The sequence below is a fragment of the Oncorhynchus keta genome, chromosome 34 (assembly GCF_023373465.1).
Source record: "Oncorhynchus keta strain PuntledgeMale-10-30-2019 chromosome 34, Oket_V2, whole genome shotgun sequence".
Classification (NCBI taxonomy): Eukaryota; Metazoa; Chordata; class Actinopteri; order Salmoniformes; family Salmonidae; genus Oncorhynchus; species Oncorhynchus keta.
In genome coordinates, this window is record NC_068454.1 from 12101565 (window position 1) to 12120764 (window position 19200).

Sequence of the window (19200 nt, forward strand, 5' to 3'; positions counted from 1 at the left end):
TGTCTGTAGGTGCATTTTTAGCCATTGTGTGTTGTGTGTCTGTATATGCAAGTGTATTATTTGTATCTGTGTGTGTGTGTGCTCACTTGTCGAGGGGGTTGCGGCCCTCGTAGCTCCTCATGATGCGGAGCACCTGGACGTCCTGGGAGAGGAAGACTGGGGGCAGCAGGCCGTGGATGCCCAGCTGCAGGCGCTCCTGCAGGGTGAAGGCCATGCCCTACGGGGGGGTGTTGGAGGACCACATATCCAACATTAGGACCGATCGCTCCAATGTTGTAGCATTGGTCTAGCTAGCTGTTGCTCACATAAACACCCAGCTATCTGGCGTTTACAATTATTATCTTTCGATAAAGAAGCTGTGGTGCTTTAGCTGTGTTGTGGTTCTGATCATGTCTGTAGCATTCCTTTATTAGGCCTATTGCACGAAGGGTAATTCTTATGGTTGCTCAGCAGGCTGATTGGGTCGTGACTTTGAGACCTGCTTGTGGTTAGTGCCACTCTACTTTGTCATGTCAGTATTCTGGAGGGGTGTGTTTCAGCATTTGGGGGTGTGGAGGTCATCTATTTATTCTGTCCAATGGGATAGGAGCCTGAATTCCCTCCCCTGTGAACTCTTCTAATATCTTCTTTCCTCTTTCTCACACACTCGCTCTACCTCTTCTTTCTTCAATGGAAATAATTATTCTGAAAGTCAGAGGCCCGTCATGGAAACAAACCACAAAATAAAAACTGTTCACCAACCAGCTACTGTAAATATACCAGTGTCACTATGTAAAGTCGTGATAGTGTAATGTGACACGTGCACCTGTGGTTTGGTTTCCATTAATAATAAACACCTATTAATGTGTCAATCACAGTGACACTCTCCAACTATGAGATGTTAACCTTCAAATGGAACCTAAATCCACTTCCTCATTTCAGTGTGATACAAGTGGGGGATTTGAACTGAACTTGAGCGCATTGTTTAAGGAACCTAAGAACTGTTTGATGGTGTGACCCATCGTCAAATCATTCAATATGTTGAAAGGTGTATGGGACTGCGTTAGAGTTGATATGAAGCGGGAGTTTGATAAGATTAATGATCATTATCATTCTACAACTTAGCGTCACAAACTAAATTCAAGTACAAACAAACAATTATTTCAACAACACATACAACTAACACACAAAAAAATACTAAATGGAAATACATTATTCGTATACTTATACATTGCATTCAAGAAAGTATTCAGACCATTGAATTGTTCCACATTTTGTTACAGCCTTATTCTAAAATTGATTACATTGTTTTTCCCCCTCATCAATCTCCACACACTATCCCATAATGACAAAGCCAAAAATGGTTCTTAAGAAATTTTGACAAATGTATAAAAATAAAATTAAGAAATATCACATTAACATAAGTATTTAGACCCTTTGCTCAGTACTTTGTTGAAGCATCTTTGGCAGCGATTACAGCCTTGAGTCTTCATGGGTATGACTCTACAAACTTGGCAAACCTGTATTTGGAGAGTTTCTTCCATTCTTCTCTGCAGATCCTCTGTCAGGTTGGTTTTTGAGCATCACTGCACAGCTTTATCAGGTCTCACCAGAGATATTAAATCTGGTTCAAGTCCAGGCTCTGGCTGGACCACTCAAGGACTTTCAGATACTTGTCTCGAAGCCACTCCTGCGTTGCCTTCGCTATGTGCTTAGGGTTGTTGTCCTGTTGAAAGGCAACCTACGCCCCAGTCTGAGGTTCTGACAATCTGGAGCAGGTTTTCATCAAGGATCTTTCTGTGCCAGTCCCTGCCATTGAAAAACATTCACACAGCATGATGTTGCCACCACCATGCTTCACCGTAGGCATGGTGCCAGGTTTCCTCCAGACGTGACGCTTGGCATTCAGGATGAAGAGTTCAAACTTGATTTCATCAGATCAGAGATTGTTTCTAGTGGTCTGAGAGTCTTTTAGGTGCCTTTTGGCAAACTCCAAGTGGGCTATCATGAGCCTTTTACTGAGGAGTGGCATCCGTCTGGCCACTCTACCATAAAGGCCTGATTGGTGGAGTGTTGAAGGTTTGTCCATCTCCATAGAAGAACTCTGGAGCTCTGTCAAAGTGACCATTGGGTTCTTGGTCACCTACCTGACCAAGGCCCTTCTCCCCTGATTGCTCAGTTTGGCCGGGCGGCTAGCTCTAGGAAGAGTCTTGGTGGTTCCAAACTTCTTCCATTTAAGAATGATTGAGTCCACTGTGTTCTTGGGGACCTTCAATGCGGCAGAATTTTTTTTTGGTACCCTTCCCCAAATCTGTGCATCGACACAACCCTGTCTCCAAGCTCTACGGACAATTCCTTCGACCTCATGGCTTGGTTTTTGCTCTGACATGCACTGTCAACTGTGGGACCTTATATAGACCGGTGTGTGCCTTTCCAAATCATGTCCAATCAATTGAATTTACCACAGGTGGACTCCAAGTTGTAGAAACATCTCAAGGATAATCAATGGAAACAGGATGCACCTGAGCTCAATGTCAAGTCTCATAGCAAAGGGTCTGAATACTTATGTTAATAAGGTATTTCTGTTTTCGCTTTGTCATCATGGGCTATTGTGTGTAGATTGAACCCACGGGTTCTTGCCGTGGGGGAGATCTTCGTGGGTTATACTCAGCCTTCTCTCAGGGTAGTAAGTTGATGGACTGTGGATATAATAATATGCCATTTAGCAGACGCTTTTATCCAAAGCCCCCACACCGCCAGTGGTGTGGGGGCTGTGCTTTGGAAAAGTGGGTGGGGTTATATCCTGCCTAGTTGGCCATGTCTGGGGGTATTGTCGGATGGGGCCACAGTGTATCCAGTCCCCAGTATCCATGCTGCAATAGTTTGTGTTGGGGGGCTAGGGTCATTCTGTTATATCTGGTGTAATTCTCCTGTCTTATCAGGTGTCCTATGTGAATCTAAGTAAGCTTCCTCTAATTCTCTCTCTCTCTCCGTCCCGGAGGACCTGAGCCCTGGGACCATGCCTCAGGACTACCTGGCCTGATGACTCCTTGCTGCCACAAATTCACCTGATCGTGCTGCTTCTCCAGTTTCAACTGTTCTGCCTGCAGCTATGGAAGCCTGACCTGTTCACGGGACGTGCTACCTTGTCCCAGACCTGCTGTTTGACTCTCTCTCTACCGCACCTGCTATCTCGAACTCTCATAGCTCTGCTATGAGGCGGCAGGTAGTCTAGTGGTAAGACTTTTGGGCCAGTAACCGAAAGGTTGCTAGATCGAATCCCCGAGCTGACAATGTAAAAATCTGTAATTCTGCCCCTGAACAAGGCAGTTAACCCACTGTTCCTAGGCCGTCATTGTAAATAAGAATTTGTTCTTCACTGACTTGCCTAGATAAACATTTTTTTTTTTAAATTATAATAATAATTAAAAGCCAAATGACATTTACTCCTGAGGTGCTGACCTGTTGCACCCTCCTGCCTTTCTAGGGAGTTTTTCCTAGCCACCGTGCTTCTACGTCTACATTGCTTGCTGTTTGGGGTTTCAGGCGGTTCTGTATAGCACCTGGTGACATCGGCTGACTTAAAAAGGGCTTCATAAATAAAATTGATTGATGAGGAAAACATTTAAAGTAAACCCCTTAAAGAAACAGCTGACCAGCAAACCACAACCGCACCTTCAGTCTACACTGACCTCCAGAGAGAGAGCGAAAGAGTACTGGAGAATGTGGATAAAAATCATACTAAAAACACTTGTGTTTTGGTTAACATAAAGACCTCTGCACTATAAAATGTAAATGCTTGGTGTGCAAAACATGCTATAAAAAGGCCACCAGGTGTTGAGGTTTTTCCTCACAGAAAGTGCAGAATAGCAGTTTTAACAATGGACAATTCCTGTTCAGTTTAGCCTTATTAGCGTCAACACCAATAACCTGAAATCCCCGGACAATGTGTGTATAGGAGCTGATGGACGACATAGTTCCTAGTTCAGTTATAGAACTACAATTACAAATGTTCAGATTAATGGAAGAGACTTTAACATCCGGACTGAGACCGACAGCTACGAGAGGAAACAATGTAACTTTCTTAAGTTTATTTAACCTTGTTAAAAGATAATACCAGTTGTGATTACTAACCTGAGGCACAATCCTACTGTGCGTGTCACACAATTTGGACCAGGTGATAGACAGCCTACAGAGAGGCTATTTAGAGCCTATAGACAGCCTATAGAGAGAGAGGCTATTTAGAGCCTATAGACAGCCTATAGAGAGAGAGGCTATTTAGAGCCTATAGACAGCCTATAGAGAGAGAGGCTATTTAGAGCCTATAGACAGCCTATAGAGAGAGCCTATAGAGAGGCTATAGAGAGAGAGGCTAGAGAGAGGCTATAGAGAGACTATAGAGAGGCTATAGAGAGAGAGCCTATAGACAGCCTATAGAGAGACTATAGAGAGAGGCTATAGAGAGGCTATAGAGAGAGAGGCTATAGAGAGACTATAGACAGCCTATAGAGAGAGAGCCTATAGACAGCCTATAGAGAGGCTATAGAGAGAGGCTATAGAGACTATAGAGAGAGAGGCTATAGAGAGACGCTATAGAGAGACTATAGACAGCCTATAGAGAGACTATAGAGAGAGAGGCTATAGAGAGCCTATAGACAGCCTATAGAGAGGTTATAGAGAGAGAGGCTATAGAGAGACTATAGACAGCCTATAGAGAGACTATAGAGAGGCTATAGAGAGAGAGGCTATAGAGAGACTATAGAGAGAGAAGCTATAGAGAGGCTATAGAGAGAGAGGCTATAGAGAGACTATAGAGAGACTATAGAGAGAGCGGCTATTTAGTGCCTATAGAGAGGCTATAGACAGCCTATAGAGAGGCTATAGACAGCCTATAGAGAGACTATAGAGAGAGGCTATAGAGAGACTATAGAGAGAGGCTATAGAGAGACTATAGAGAGACTATACAGAACCCAGGGCCCATTTGATCTCTGTTTATCGTCCCAGATCTAACAGACAGCCTATAGAGAGGCTATAGAGAGGCTATAGAGAGACTATAGAGAGAGAGACTATAGAGAGACTATAGAGAGGCTATAGAGAACCCAGGGCCCATTTGAACTTACATCTGCAAGGGCAAACATGCTCAGAATCAGAAACATATTTGCATTTCATTGTTCAACCTTTGTTAGGGGTCGGCAACAAGCGCACAAGTTTTGTTTTGCCCCCTCAACCCCGGAAAATAGCCAGGAATTCAGCCCGAGTACACCCCCCCCCAAAAAGTATATATATATACACAGTTGAAGTCAGAAGTTTACATACACCTAAGCCAAATACATTTCAACTCAGTTTTTCAAAATTCCTGACATTTAATTCTAGTAAAAATGCCCTGTCTTAGGTCAGTTAGGATCACCACTTTATTTTAAAAATGTGAAATGTCAGAATAATAGTAGAGAGAATGATTTATTACAGCTTTTATTTCCTTAACTAACATTCCCAGTGGGTCAGAGGTTTACATTATATACACTCAATTAGTATTTGGTAGCATTGCCTTTAAATTGTTTAACTTGGGTTAAATGTTTTGGGTAGCCTTCTACAAGCTTCCCACAATAAGTTGGGTGAATTTTGGACCATTCCTCCTGATAGAGCTGGTGTAACTGAGTCGTGTTTGTAGGCCTCCTTGCTCGCACACGCTTTTTCAGTTCTGCCCACAAATTTTCTATGGGATTGAGGTCAGGGCTTTGTGATGGCCACTTTTGTGATGGCCAGTCCAAAATTGGAGCAGTGGATTCTTCCTTGCTGAGCGGCCTTTCAGGTTATGTTGATAAAGGACTCGTTTTACTGTGGATATAGATACTTTTGTACCCGTTTCCTCCAGCATCTTCACAAGGTCCTTTGCTGTTGTTCTGGGATTGATTTTGTTCTTTCGTACCAAAGTACATTCATCTCTAGGAGACAGAATATGTCTCCTTCCTGAGCGGTATGACGCCTGCTTGGTCCCATGGTGTTTATACTTGCATACTATTGTTTGTACAGGTGAACATGGTACCTTCAGGTGTTTGGAAATTGCTCCCAAGGATGAACCAGGCCTGTGGAGGTCTACAACTTTTGTTCTGAGGTCTTGGTTGATTTCTTTTGATTTTCCCATGATGTCAAGCAAAGAGGCACTGAGTTTTGAAGGTAGGTCTTGAAATACATCCATGGGTACACCTCTAATGACTTAAATGAAGTAAATTGGCCTATCAGAAGCTTCTAAAGCCATGACATAATTTTCTGGAATTTCCCAAGCTGTTTAAAAGGCATAGTCAACTTAGTGTATGTAAACTTCTGACCCACCGGAATTGTGATTCAGTGAAATAATCTGTATGTAAACAATTGTTGGAAAAATTATGTGTCATGCACAAAGTATATGTCCTAACCGACTTGCCAAAACTATAGTTTGTTAACAAGAAATGTGTGGAGTGGTTGAAAAACAAGTTTAAATGACTCCAACCTAAGTGTAAACTTCCGACTTCAACTGTACATATATGTCTCAATGTAATCAAGGTATGAAATTGTTAATTTAAATACAATCTCTTTTTAGGCTTAGTTGTGGTCAATTTGCAGTGTTCTAAATTATTATAATTATGTTCCGGCCCACCCAACCATCAGCTCCCAAAAGAGTCGGCCAGCGACTAAATCTAGTTGCCATCCCCGCTTCACGTCTGTTACTAGGACTTGAAAAAGAAAAGGTGCACACTCTCCGAGCACAGATGCAATAATTGAATAACCTAATTACTATGACTTCCCACATCAGACAACCATAGACACACCCCTAACCCAAAGCACGTATATATGGGAACTGATTAATGGGAACTCAAGGGATTTTTATTTGTATGTTGAAACCAATGTCTTACGTAAAATAATTACTGCGGTGTGTTTCTGGACTGGTTGTGTGTTTCTGGACTGGTTGTGTGTTAGGTCTTTGGTGCATCTTTTAAGCTTTGCTTTTCCTTAGGGTGCTTTTTATTCATTCAGTTTGCCATTCTTTAGGTTATTTTTAAATCTTATGTTTGTTGTGTGGTAAATATTTCAGCTTTTATTTTCATCGTTTTTTGTGTTTGTTTTTCTGTAAAGCACATTGCGTTGCATTCCATGTCTGAAATGTGCTGTATAAATAAAGCTTGATTTGATCTCTTTTGTGTCCGAAGCAATGCTGTAATGCAGTTTATTTGGGCTTTTAACAGGGAAGCTGCGAGAAACCCTATTGCATTTGTTGACATTCATTATGATTATTTCCCAATGAGTATGTTCCCTGAATAGTGGAATGTTCTCTGACGTGCACTAAAGATTTCAAGTGCAACCATATTATTCACATTCCAGTATGGTACATTACATCGGGTGTAACATACTGTAATGGTACAGCAGCACATAGAAAACCTGGTTGATGTTTACAATCTACAAATCCATGATGGCACCAACCCCATGACCTCTCAACAGCATGTGTGTTTAATGGTCTGGAAACAGGTTAACATATACAAATACTGATTGTGGCTACATGGATAGTCAGATTAATATAATAGTTTGATTAAAACGTTTACATGCTTTGAAAGAAGAATGATTTCTTTTATTATCCTGTTTACATAGACACATCTGAAATCAGGCCACCTCACTCTAAAAATGCAGAAAAACACCAATCAAAATAAAACGTTCTACCACAGCAAACATGTTGTTTTTTTGGGAAGCATATTTGATTCTGAGTTCGGACAAAGTTTGAATATGAAAACTATTTCCAAGGCGCATGCATTCAGATGTTCGGAACAAACTTCACTCACGAAAAAGAGGGAGGATCGCTCGACTGGTGCTAGCACATGGGCAGATCAAATACACCCCTGGAACTCTGATTAAGACGTTTACATGTCCTAATCATTCTTAGTCTTTCTCCATTCTGATTGTTTTATACTTTATAAGTTATTGTGAGGGTAGAAACTGAAGTGTTGATAAGTGTTTTCTAGGGGACCCTATAAATTAGCTACTTCATGTAGCTAACATATGCTTGCTTTGCATATTCGTCTTTGATTTAGAACATACTGTTGCACAAACATTTTTAGCTAGCTCGCTAGCTATTAGCATTAACGACTAACAATTAGCGTCTCACAAGATTTAGGGCAACTTGCTAAGAAAATACAAACTAGCTGTTTGCTGATGTATGAAACACAAACTAATAGTGTCATTATAGAACACTAGTGGATTTATATTAAGAAGCAAAGTGAAGACAGCATTGTTGTCATCACCATTGTTGTATGTGCTGTATTGACCATGCAGACTGTCTCGTGGTTGAGAACATCAAATGCGCTCTTTGAGTGACAGGGGGCGTGGCTAGGTCTGTGTGGAAAGTGGCAGAGAGAAAGCGGAGAGAGATGACTCAAGTAGCGAAGTAAACAATAAAAATTGACATTAGACATGGCGTATCACATTTAACAAACCAAACATTCAAATACCGGTATAGAAGGTAAAGTAATAACCCAAACCGGTCCCTGCATCAATACCAGTATATCACCCAGCCCGAGCCTATAGAATAATCTCAATGTCCTGAATGAGAGCAGTGAATTTTCATCTGAGAGCACTGCACTGTCTGAGGTGTTCTAGGGGCAGGAATCATCAACGAGATTCAGCCGCGGGACAATTTTTTTCTTGAGGACGCCTGAACATAATCATAAATCATTTGTAGACTGCAAACAGATATAATATTTGACTAAAACATAATAATTTCAAACCTTGCTTACATTTGTATTTGTTTACATACACTGAGTGTACAAAACATTAAGAACACCGTCCTAATATTGAGTTGCATCCACCTTTCCCTTAGAGCAGGTTAATTAGCCAGGGTATGCACTCTACAAGGTGTCGAAAGCGTTCCACAGGGATGCTGGCCCATGTTGACTCCAATGTTTTCCACGGTTGTGTCAAGATGGTTGAATGTCCTTTGGATGGTGGACCATTCTTGATTCAAACGGAAAACTGTTGAGTGTGAAAACCCCAGCAGCGTTGCAGTTCTTGACACAAACCGGTGCGTCTGGCACCTACTACCATACCCCGTTCAAAGGCACTTACATATTTTGCCTTGTCCATTCACCCTCTGAATGGCACAGATACACAGTACATGTAAATACCACGGGAGTACTCTTACTTATAGGAACTTCACAGTTCTATTGATGGAACAACCATGAAAAAGGTAGGCTCTCTCTCCCTCAGTTGCCTATTGCCTATGTACATCAACAACTAGCTAATGCTAGCCAGAACGAGATGAGCTAAAGTCTAACAAGAGAACATTTGATAAAAGCTCTCAAACTCTTTCAACTCGTTTGTCGTCAAAATTACACTCATGAACGATGGGGAATAGTAGCCTGCTCGTCCCACGTTTTGACAACTGAATGAGGAGAACTTGCCTGCCCACCCATTTGATCGATACCAAATACATTTTATTGACAACGAAGAGATATACTAACTGTGGATAACAGTCATTCAAGTTCAGCATAGCTAGCTAGCAAAGAGATTCACATTTCTTGCTAGCTAACCAAATGACACCTGCATCTCTAGAAGTAGCCACCGAAAAACGATATGATTGGAAAAAGTCGATCACTCACTCACTACTCCAATGACATCACATCCTCCTAGTAGCTAGCTAGTTATGGTTAGACTCTGTTTACAGCTTGTTAAATAAATAATGAATGCAGCATTGCTGTATGGTGCAATCAAAACCCCTTGTAGTTGAGTAGCCAGCCTAGGCTACTGGTCAAACCCCTTGTAGTTGAGTAGCCAGCCTAGGCTACTGCTCAAATGTTGCTTTAAAAGGCCTACATGTTTGTCCTTTGCATGGTGTTTTGTTATGATTTTTTTAAACAAAGCCAGGCTGACACATTTTAGTAGCCTAGCTAGGACTGGCATTTCTGTAAAATTTCTCTCTGTTGCGCGTTGTAAACGGAACACATAAAAGCAGCACAATTGAAGTTGAATTACCTGATGCGGGCACATTTTTTATTTTAGGTTCACTGAGAAGGTAGGTTCACTGAGAACACATTCCTTTACAGCAACGACCTGGGGAATAGTTGTAAGCTGGGGATGATTAGGTGGCCATGATGGTTTGAGGACCAGATTGGGAATTTAGTCAGGAAACCGGGGTTAACACCCCTACTCTTACAATAAGTGCCATGGGATCTTTAATAACCTCAGAGAGTCAGGACACCCATTTAACATCCCATCCGAAAGACTGCACCCTACACAGAGCAGTGTCCCCAATCACTGCCCTGGGGCATTGGAATATTTTTTAGACCAGAGGAAAGAGTGCCTCCTACTGGCCCTCCAACACCACTTCCAGCAGGATCTGGTCTCCCATCCAGGGACCAACCCTGCTTAGCTTCAGAAGCAAGCCAGCAGTGGGATACAGGGTGATATGCTTCAGGCTGTAACTTCATGAAGTCGAGGACTCAACTGTTGACTAATTTATACTCGCTTGTGTGTCTGCGTGTGAATCCTTTATCTTATAACTATTTGACGAACAAGCTTACATTTCCTGTAGACTCCAGCAATGACCAGAATATACACTTGTCTGATAGTTCCAGCCAAAAATGGGACATCAAAACTTTTTTATTTGATTTTAGTTTGATATAAATCCTCTTCTCAAACAAGATGTGACTCTTTTCAACGAACAGACTAACACCTTTAGAATATCTATGTCGTTCAGGATAGCCGGGAGAGAGGACGCCAAAGTGGTTTTCTGCGAATGGAATTTATTTGTTGTGAATTGTTTTGAATATGTTATTCCGAAGTGAGTTTGTTTGTCTTCATTTGTCATGGACCTTTATTGTTGAATCTATCTACAAAATCCAGATCGTCAAGGGAAAACCAGAGCGAGGATTCTACAAATTCAGAGAGCTCACACACCGGGGATTTAAATTGTGTTTTTTTATGCTCCGTGTATAAGCGAGAGTCAAAGCAAGAAATTTATGTTTGGGCTCCCGAGTGGCACAGTGGTCTAAGGCACTGAATCTCAGTGCTAGAGGCATCATTACAGAATCGATTCCAGGCTGTATCACAACCGGCCGTGATTGGGAGTTCCATAGGGTGGCGCCCAGCGTCGTCCGGGTTAGGGTTTGGCCCGGGGTAGGGCGTCATTGTAAATAAGAATTTGTTCTTAAATGATTTGCTTAGTTAAATACAAATATTTTTAAAATCTGTTGGAACTGAAACTTGGCAAGGAAATTTAGCATACAAAATGTTTAAACTTTAGGTCTGGTAGAAGATTTGGTCAGTGCCATTAGTGATGATATGATACAGCACCGTTTGTCTTGCTGTGACATGTAGTGCAGCACAACGCGGATGTTATGGAAGCGGGCCAAAATTAATTGACAACCCAAATCATTGCACGGGACGGATAGAAATGTGTCACGCCTTGTTTTTTGACACGTGTGCTAGCCTATTAGCCAGTAGGCTGTTTTTGTTCAAAATATTGAGTCATTGAAACTGAAACAGTACATCCCAAAAGGGTGCAGGTAGCAAACAATGTACCAAGCCAGCTTTGATTTACAACCTGACAGCAATATTAGAAATGTATTGGTGAATTATATTAATCAAGCTTTGATCTGCATCCATCTACAGTGCATTCGGAATTTCTCTCTCATTTTGTACCTTTACAGCCTTATTCTAAAATGTATTCAATAAAAAATGCCCCTCATCAACCTACACACAAAACCCCATAATGACAAAACAAAACCAGGTTTTTAGACATTTTTGGTGTAATTGCCATCGCTAGTCAGCTGTTTCCTTAATGGGTTTATTTTAAGGCCTGTAACTGCTATGTTATCTGACAGGTTTACTTTAACTCGATTAATCTGTCTGTGTGTGCGTGTGTGTCAGATTGATTTACAGTGCATTCGGAAAGTATTCAGACCCTTTAACTATGAGACTTGAAATTGAGCTCAGGTGCATCCTGTTTCCATTGATTATCCTTGAGATGTTTCTACAACTTGATTGGAATCCACCTGTGGTAAATTCAATTGACTGGACATCATTTGGAAAGGCACACACCTGTCTACCTACATAAGGTCCCACAGTTGACAGTGCAAAACCAAGCCATGAGGTCGAAGGAATTGTCCGTAGAGCTCGGAGACAGGATTGTGTCTAGGCACAGATCTGGGGTTGGATACCAAAATATTTCTGCAGTATTGCAGGTCCCCAAGAACACAGTGGCCTCAATCATTCTTAAATGTAAGAAGTTTGGAACCACCAAGACTCTTCCTAGAGCTGGCCACCGACCCAAACTGAACAATCGGGGGAGAAGGGCCTTGGTCTTGGAGGTGACCAAGAACCCAATGGTCACTCTTGACAGAGCTCCAGAGTTCCTTTGTGGAGATGGGAGAACCTTCCAGAAGGACAACTATCTCTGCAGCACACCAAAAAAATGTAATCTACAATCGGCTTCCTATTTCCCAACAAAGCATCCTTCCTGCTGCCAAACATACCCTTGTAAAACTGACTATCCTACCGATCTTTGACTTCGGCGATGTCATTTACAAAATAGCCTCCAACACTCTACTCAGCAAATTGGATGCAGTCTATCACAGTGGCATCCATTTTGTCACCAAAGCCCCATATACTACCTACCACAGTGACCTGTATACTCTCGTTGGCTGGCCCTCGCTTCATATTCGTCACCAAACCCACTGGCTCCAGGTCATTTGCTAGGTAAAGCCCCACCTTTATCTCAGCTCACTGGTCACCATAGCAGCACCCACCCGTAGCACGTGCTCCAGCAGGTATATTTCACTGGTCAGCCCCAAAGCCAATTCCTCCTTTGGCCACCTTTCCTTCCAGTTCTCTGCTGCCAATGACTGGAACTAATTGCAAAAATACCTGAAGCTGTAAACTCACATCTCCCTCTCTATCTTTAAGCACCAGCTGTCAGAGCATCTCACAGATCACTGCACCTGTACATAGCCCATCTGTAAACATCCCATCCAACTACCTCATCCCCATACTGTTATTTTTTTTTGCTCCTTGCACCCCTGTATCTCTACTTGTGTTTTAATTGCTAAATTGTAATTATTTCGCCACTATGGCCTATTTATTGCCTTACCTCCCTTATTTTACCTCATTTGCACACACTGTATATATATTTTTCTATTTTGTTATTGACTGTATGTTTGTTTATTCCATGTGTAACTCTGTGTCGTTGTTTGTGTCGCACTGCTTTGCTTTATCTTGGCCAGGTCACAGTTGTAAATGAGAACTTGTTCCCAACTGGCCTACCTGGTTAAATAAAGGTGAAATAAAAAATGACAAAATCCAGCCTTTATGTTAGAGTGGCTAGACAGAAGCCACTCCTCAGTAAAAGGCTCATGACAGCCTGCTTGGAGTTTACCGAAAGGACTCTCAGACCATGAGAAACAACATTTTCTAGTCTGATGGAACCAAGAATGAACCTTTTGGCCTGAATGCCATGCGTCACGTCTGGATGAAACCTGCCTCCATCCTTACGGTGAAGCATGGTGGTGGCAGCATCATGCTGTGGGGATGTTTTTCAGCAGCAAGGACTGGGAGACTAGTCAGGATTGAGGGAAATATGAACTGAACAAAGTGCAGAGAGATCATTGATGAAAACCTGCTCCAGAGGGCTCAGGACCTCAGACTGGGGGCGAAGGTTCACCTTCCAACAGGACAACGACCCTAAGCACACAGCCAAGACAACGCTGGAGTGGCTTCGGGACACGTATCTGAATGTCCTTGAGTTGCCCAGCCAGAGCCTGGACTTGAACCAGATCTAACATCTCTGGAGAGACCTGAAAATAGCTGTGCAGCGACGCTCCCCATCCAACCTGACAGATCTTGAGAGGATCTGCAGAGAAGAATGGGAGAAACTCCCCAAATACAGATGTGCCAAGCTTGTAGCATCCTACCCAGGAAGACTTGAGGCTGTAATTGCTGCCAAAGGTGCTTCAACAAAGTACTGAGTAGAGGGTCTGAATACTTACTTATGTAAATACGCTTGACCTCATCTTTACTAGATGCTGTTCTTCCACTAACCTCATTGCAACTCCCCTCCAAGTCTCCGACCACTACCTTGTATCCTTTTCCCTCTCGCTCTCATCCAACACTTCCCACACTGCCCCTACTCGGATGGTATCGCGCCGTCCCAACCTTCGCTCTCTCTCCCCTCTGCTCAAACCTTCTCCAACCTATCTCCTGATTCTGCCTCCTCAACCCTCCTCTCCTCCCTTTCTGCATCCTTTGACTCTCTATGTCCCCTATCCTCCAGGCCGGCTCGGTCCTCCCCTCCCGCTCCGTGGCGACTCATTGCGAGCTCACAGAACAGGGCTCCGGGCAGCCGAGCGGAAATGGAGGAAAACTCGCCTCCCTGCGGACCTGGCATCCTTTCACTCCCTCCTCTCTACATTTTCCTCCTCTGTCTCTGCTGCTAAAGCCACTTTCTACCATTCTAAATTCCAAGCATCTGCCTCTAACCCTAGGAAGCTCTTTGCCACCTTCTCCTCCCTCCTGAATCCTCCCCCCTCCTCCCTCTCTGCAGATGACTTCGTCAACCATTTTGAAAAGGTCGACGACATCCGATCCTCGTTTGCTAAGTCAAACGACACCGCTGGTTCTGCTCACACTGCCCTACCCTATGCTCTGACCTCTTTCTCCCCTCTCTCTCCAGATGAAATCTCGCGTCTTGTGACGGCCGGCCGCCCAACAACCTGCCCGCTTGACCCTATCCCCCCTCTTCTCCAGACCATTTCCGGAGACCTTCTCCCTTACCTCACCTCGCTCATCAATTCATCCCTGACCGCTGGCTACGTCCCTTCCGTCTTCAAGAGAGCGAGAGTTGCACCCCTTCTGAAAAAACCTACACTCGATCCCTCCGATGTCAACAACTACAGACCAGTATCCCTTCTCTCTTTTCTCTCCAAAACTCTTGAGCGTGCCGTCCTTGGCCAGCTCTACCGCTATCTCTCCCAGAATGACCTTCTTGATCCAAATCAGTCAGGTTTCAAGACTAGTCATTCAACTGAGACTGCTCCTCTCTGTATCACGGAGGCGCTCCTCACTGCTAAAGCTAACTCTCTCTCCTTTGCTCTCATCCTTCTAGACCTATCGGCTGCCTTCGATACGGTGAACCATCAGATCCTCCTCTCCACCCTCTCCGAGTTGGGCATCTCCGGCGCGGCCCACGCTTGGATTGCGTCCTACCTGACAGGTCGCTCCTACCAGGTGGCGTGGCGAGAATCTGTCTCCTCACCACGCGCTCTCACCACTGGTGTCCCCCAAGGGCTCTGTTCTAGGCCCTCTCTTATTCTCGCTATACACCAAGTCACTTGGCTCTGTCATAACCTCACATGGTCTCTCCGATCATTGCTATGCAGACGACACACAATTAATCTTCTCCTTTCCCCCTTCTGATGACCAGGTGGCGAATCGCATCTCTGCATGTCTGGCAGACATATCAGTGTGGATGACGGATCACCACCTCAAGCTGAACCTCAGCAAGACGGAGCTCCTCTTCCTCCCGGGGAAGGACTGCCCGTTCCATGATCTCGCCATCACGGTTGACAACTCCATTGTGTCCTCCTCCCAGAGCGCTAAGAACCTTGGCGTGATCCTGGACAACACCCTGTCGTTCTCAACTAACATCAAGGCGGTGTCCCGTTCCTGTAGGTTCATGCTCTACAACATCCGCAGAGTACGACCCTGCCTCACACAGGAAGCGGCGCAGGTCCTAATCCAGGCACTTGTCATCTCCCGTCTTGATTACTGCAACTCGCTGTTGGCTGGGCTCCCTGCCTGTGCCATTAAACCCCTACAACTCATCCAGAACGCCGCAGCCCGTCTGGTGTTCAACCTTCCCAAGTTCTCTCACGTCACCCCGCTCCTCCGCTCTCTCCACTGGCTTCCAGTTGAAGCTCGCATCCGCTACAAGACCATGGTGCTTGCCTACGGAGCTGTGAGGGGAACGGCACCTCAGTACCTCCAGGCTCTGATCAGGCCCTACACCCAAACAAGGGCACTGCGTTCATCCACCTCTGGCCTGCTCGCCTCCCTACCACTGAGGAAGTACAGTTCCCGCTCAGCCCAGTCAAAACTGTTCGCTGCTCTGGCCCCCCAATGGTGGAACAAACTCCCTCACGACGCCAGGACAGCGGAGTCAATCACCACCTTCCGGAGACACCTGAAACCCCACCTCTTCAAGGAATACCTAGGATAGGGTAAGTAATCCTTCTCACCCCCCCCCCCTAAAAAGATTTAGATGCACTATTGTAAAGTGGCTGTTCCACTGGATGTCATAAGGTGTATGCACCAATTTGTAAGTCGCTCTGGACAAGAGCGTCTGCTAAATGACTTAAATGTAAATGTAAATGTAATATTTTAGTTATTTATTTTTAATACATTTGCAAACATTTCTAAAAACCTGTTTTTGCTTTGTCATTATGGGGTATTGTGTGTGTATATTGATGAGGGGAAAAAACAATTTAATACATTTTAGAATAAGGCTGTAACGTAACAACATTTTTTAAAGTCAAGTCAAGGGGTCTGAATACTATCCAAATGCACTGTATTTTTCCAACAATTCCTTACTGTATGTCATGGAATTTTGGGTGAAACAAACTATTTTTAAAACCTCTGATGAAATTGGTTTTTGTAGCATAAAACTGCAAATTTGATATTTTTTACTGATATTATTGTCTGTTTGTTTCATATCTGCAAAGTAATTAAAACGCTGTCAGTTCCACTTTAATGTTTTGTACACTCAGTGTATATCTCTCTGTGATGTGTGGGAATACTTTGGAACAGATTTCCAAAATTAAAATCACTTGGAGCTGATCTGCTGGTGTTTTTACAGTCTTTTATGTCCAACAATTTTATGAAAACAAATATGACATTTTTTTTTGCTCAGAAAACTTTGGGGGCCAAATAAAATCAAGGCCCCTAGTTGGGGGACCTTGATCCAGGGCTTTACCTTGTTCAGGTGTGGGTTTCTGGTAATGTCATAACCGCGCTTCTTGGTGTTGACGCTGCCCTTGCAGCTCGAGACCGAGTGACACACTCTGACGGCCCCAAGGCAAGTCACACGGGCCATCGTGACAGGGTGACCTGGTGCACCCACGAGGACCCTCATAGCGCCCACTGTGGTGATTCTGCACAGTGACACACTCCTTCCCGGTAGGGAGTTCATATTTCCTGTGAAGAGAGAGGGAGGAAGAGTGGCTGTGACACCGGTTACATACATTGCTTGACTGTATAAGTGCCGGTACTCATTTTGGGTGCCGGTACTGTTTATATTTAGGTGCAGGAGCTCCACAATACTTTTGAGCTAATGTACTATAAGAGGAACAGGAGATGAAGCAGTATAAAAAATGTTGTGATGCCTGTACTCAGCAACGGTGAGTTCAAGTCCAAATCAAGCGCTGCCATGGTTACATACCGGTTGATGGTTGGTGATGATGACTTGTCCTAAATCACAAGACAGACGACCTAGAATTCCATGCATGCAACATGCATAGCCTAATCAAGTTCAGCAAGGTTGCCCTCCACATATAGTTAACGACGTTAGGCCTTGAATATATCACTTTATGGCTAACACAAACAGCAGGTGCCACGATGATGCTGGCATTGTAAATGCAGTGTTTATCAGTATCCTGTAATGGGCAGGTTTATGTTCCACGTAGGCCTACTATAGTTGAGCAATGTAACGTTATAGCTGAATCTCCAAATATAGACAACAGCACACCGCACACAGAAATGGACTTATTTACAAAACAAACTGCGTCGCTCGCTACCTGAATACGGTTTGACGCTGCCCTCGAGTTCCAATCTGAAAAAATCTCAATCCTTTGACGGTTGGGGTAGCAGACGACCGTCTCTCTTCGTCGCTGACGTTTTTATCAGTGGATGTGAGTAGAATGGTCTAAACAGCTGATACAGGTTTATTTGACGTTGACGCTTTCACCAGAGACCGTAGAACCGCCCATTTCGTCACCGCCGACCAATCGTGTTAAGCAAAATGTTGCTCTTGGAAGATCGTAGCCGCACAAAAATATTTTATCCCTTCCACCCCCCACTCCACGCTCCTCCCTTCAGTGTACTTTATTTACCATTGCCCTAGTTGTAGCCCTTCCTTTTTAAATAGAGTACTGGCGTAGGAGTAGTGTATTTGATCATGTCAGATGCTATTTATTCAATTCAATTTAAGGGCTTTATTGGCATGGGAAACGTATGTTTACATTACCAAAGCAAGTGAAATAGATAAAAAAAAAGTGAAATTGATGTGAAAACACACTACATCGTACCGTCATAATTATGGTCATACAGACCGCTGCAGTGCGAGTGAAAAACAGATGTTGAGAATAAATGACAGAAGACAGTCAAATCCATCTCTGTTAAGTTCTTTTTTTTTATCCCCCTTAGACAAAAATAGATTTCCCATTTATAAATGGTACTTTATTGCCCAGCTAGGGAGTTTCTGGTTCAGTCTGCAATGCTGAGTCACCAGCCAGATGTTATTGCTTACAATAAGAATCTCCGGATTTAGAATTATGTTACACCCAGAGACATTGAGACGTCCCAAGGAGTGCACCACCCTGCAGAGAAGTACTGAACGAAGAATGAATTTACTGGGCAAATATAATAACTCTACTAGCATTTGATGTACTTTATGTCTCAAGAAGGGTTGGGAAGGTTACTTTCTAAATGTGATCCTTTACAGTTACAGGTCCAAAATTGTAATTAGTAATGTAACTTTTGGATTACCCAAACTCAGTAACGTAATATGATTACATTACATTTCTACTACATATAATAATACAATTAAATTATATCTTTACATTAAAAACCAAAGTCAATCAGAATGCCAGACATTCCAATACATGTTATACCCCTAGATCTTCAAGAATAGAACTTGGAAATATGAAGGTATAGATTAGTCAAATTGTTTTGCCTGAGCATGACCCAAAACAAAGGATTTATTAGCCAGCTCTCTCTGTTGTTTATGATTTTGTTGTCATTGAGGACTGATTGGGCTCATTGATTTGAGTTGAAAAATAAATGCTGCGCTCATGGAATGGCATGCTTTGAGCACTACTGAAAAGTGCTATTTACACGTGAAAAAATGAATCAAATCAAATCAAATGTATTTATATAGCCCTTCGTACATCAGCTGATATCTCAAAGTGCTGTACAGAAACCCAGCCTAAAACC

At 43.3% G+C, this 19200-nt stretch overlaps 1 protein-coding gene across 5 annotated transcripts in view; it reads right to left on the reverse strand.

Moving 5' to 3' along the window:
• The window catches only part of LOC118366732 (NADP-dependent malic enzyme, mitochondrial-like), a 29020-nt gene extending 11024 nt beyond the window's left edge, over window positions 1-17996 (reverse strand). The window contains exons 1-4 of one of the 5 annotated variants that reach the window (XM_035749347.2): window positions 17784-17995; window positions 17429-17457; window positions 16964-17184; window positions 87-217 (exon numbers count right to left, since the gene is read on the reverse strand). In XM_035749347.2, the coding sequence (XP_035605240.1) occupies window positions 87-217; window positions 16964-17179 (347 nt within the window). In that variant the 5' untranslated portion in view covers window positions 17180-17184; window positions 17429-17457; window positions 17784-17995. Of the gene's footprint in view, window positions 1-86; window positions 218-16963 lie in introns of all 5 variants that reach the window. The other 4 variants (XM_035749346.2, XM_035749345.2, XM_035749348.2 and 1 more) reach the window with 4 other exon arrangements.
• Window positions 17997-19200: the final 1204 nt, after the last annotated feature.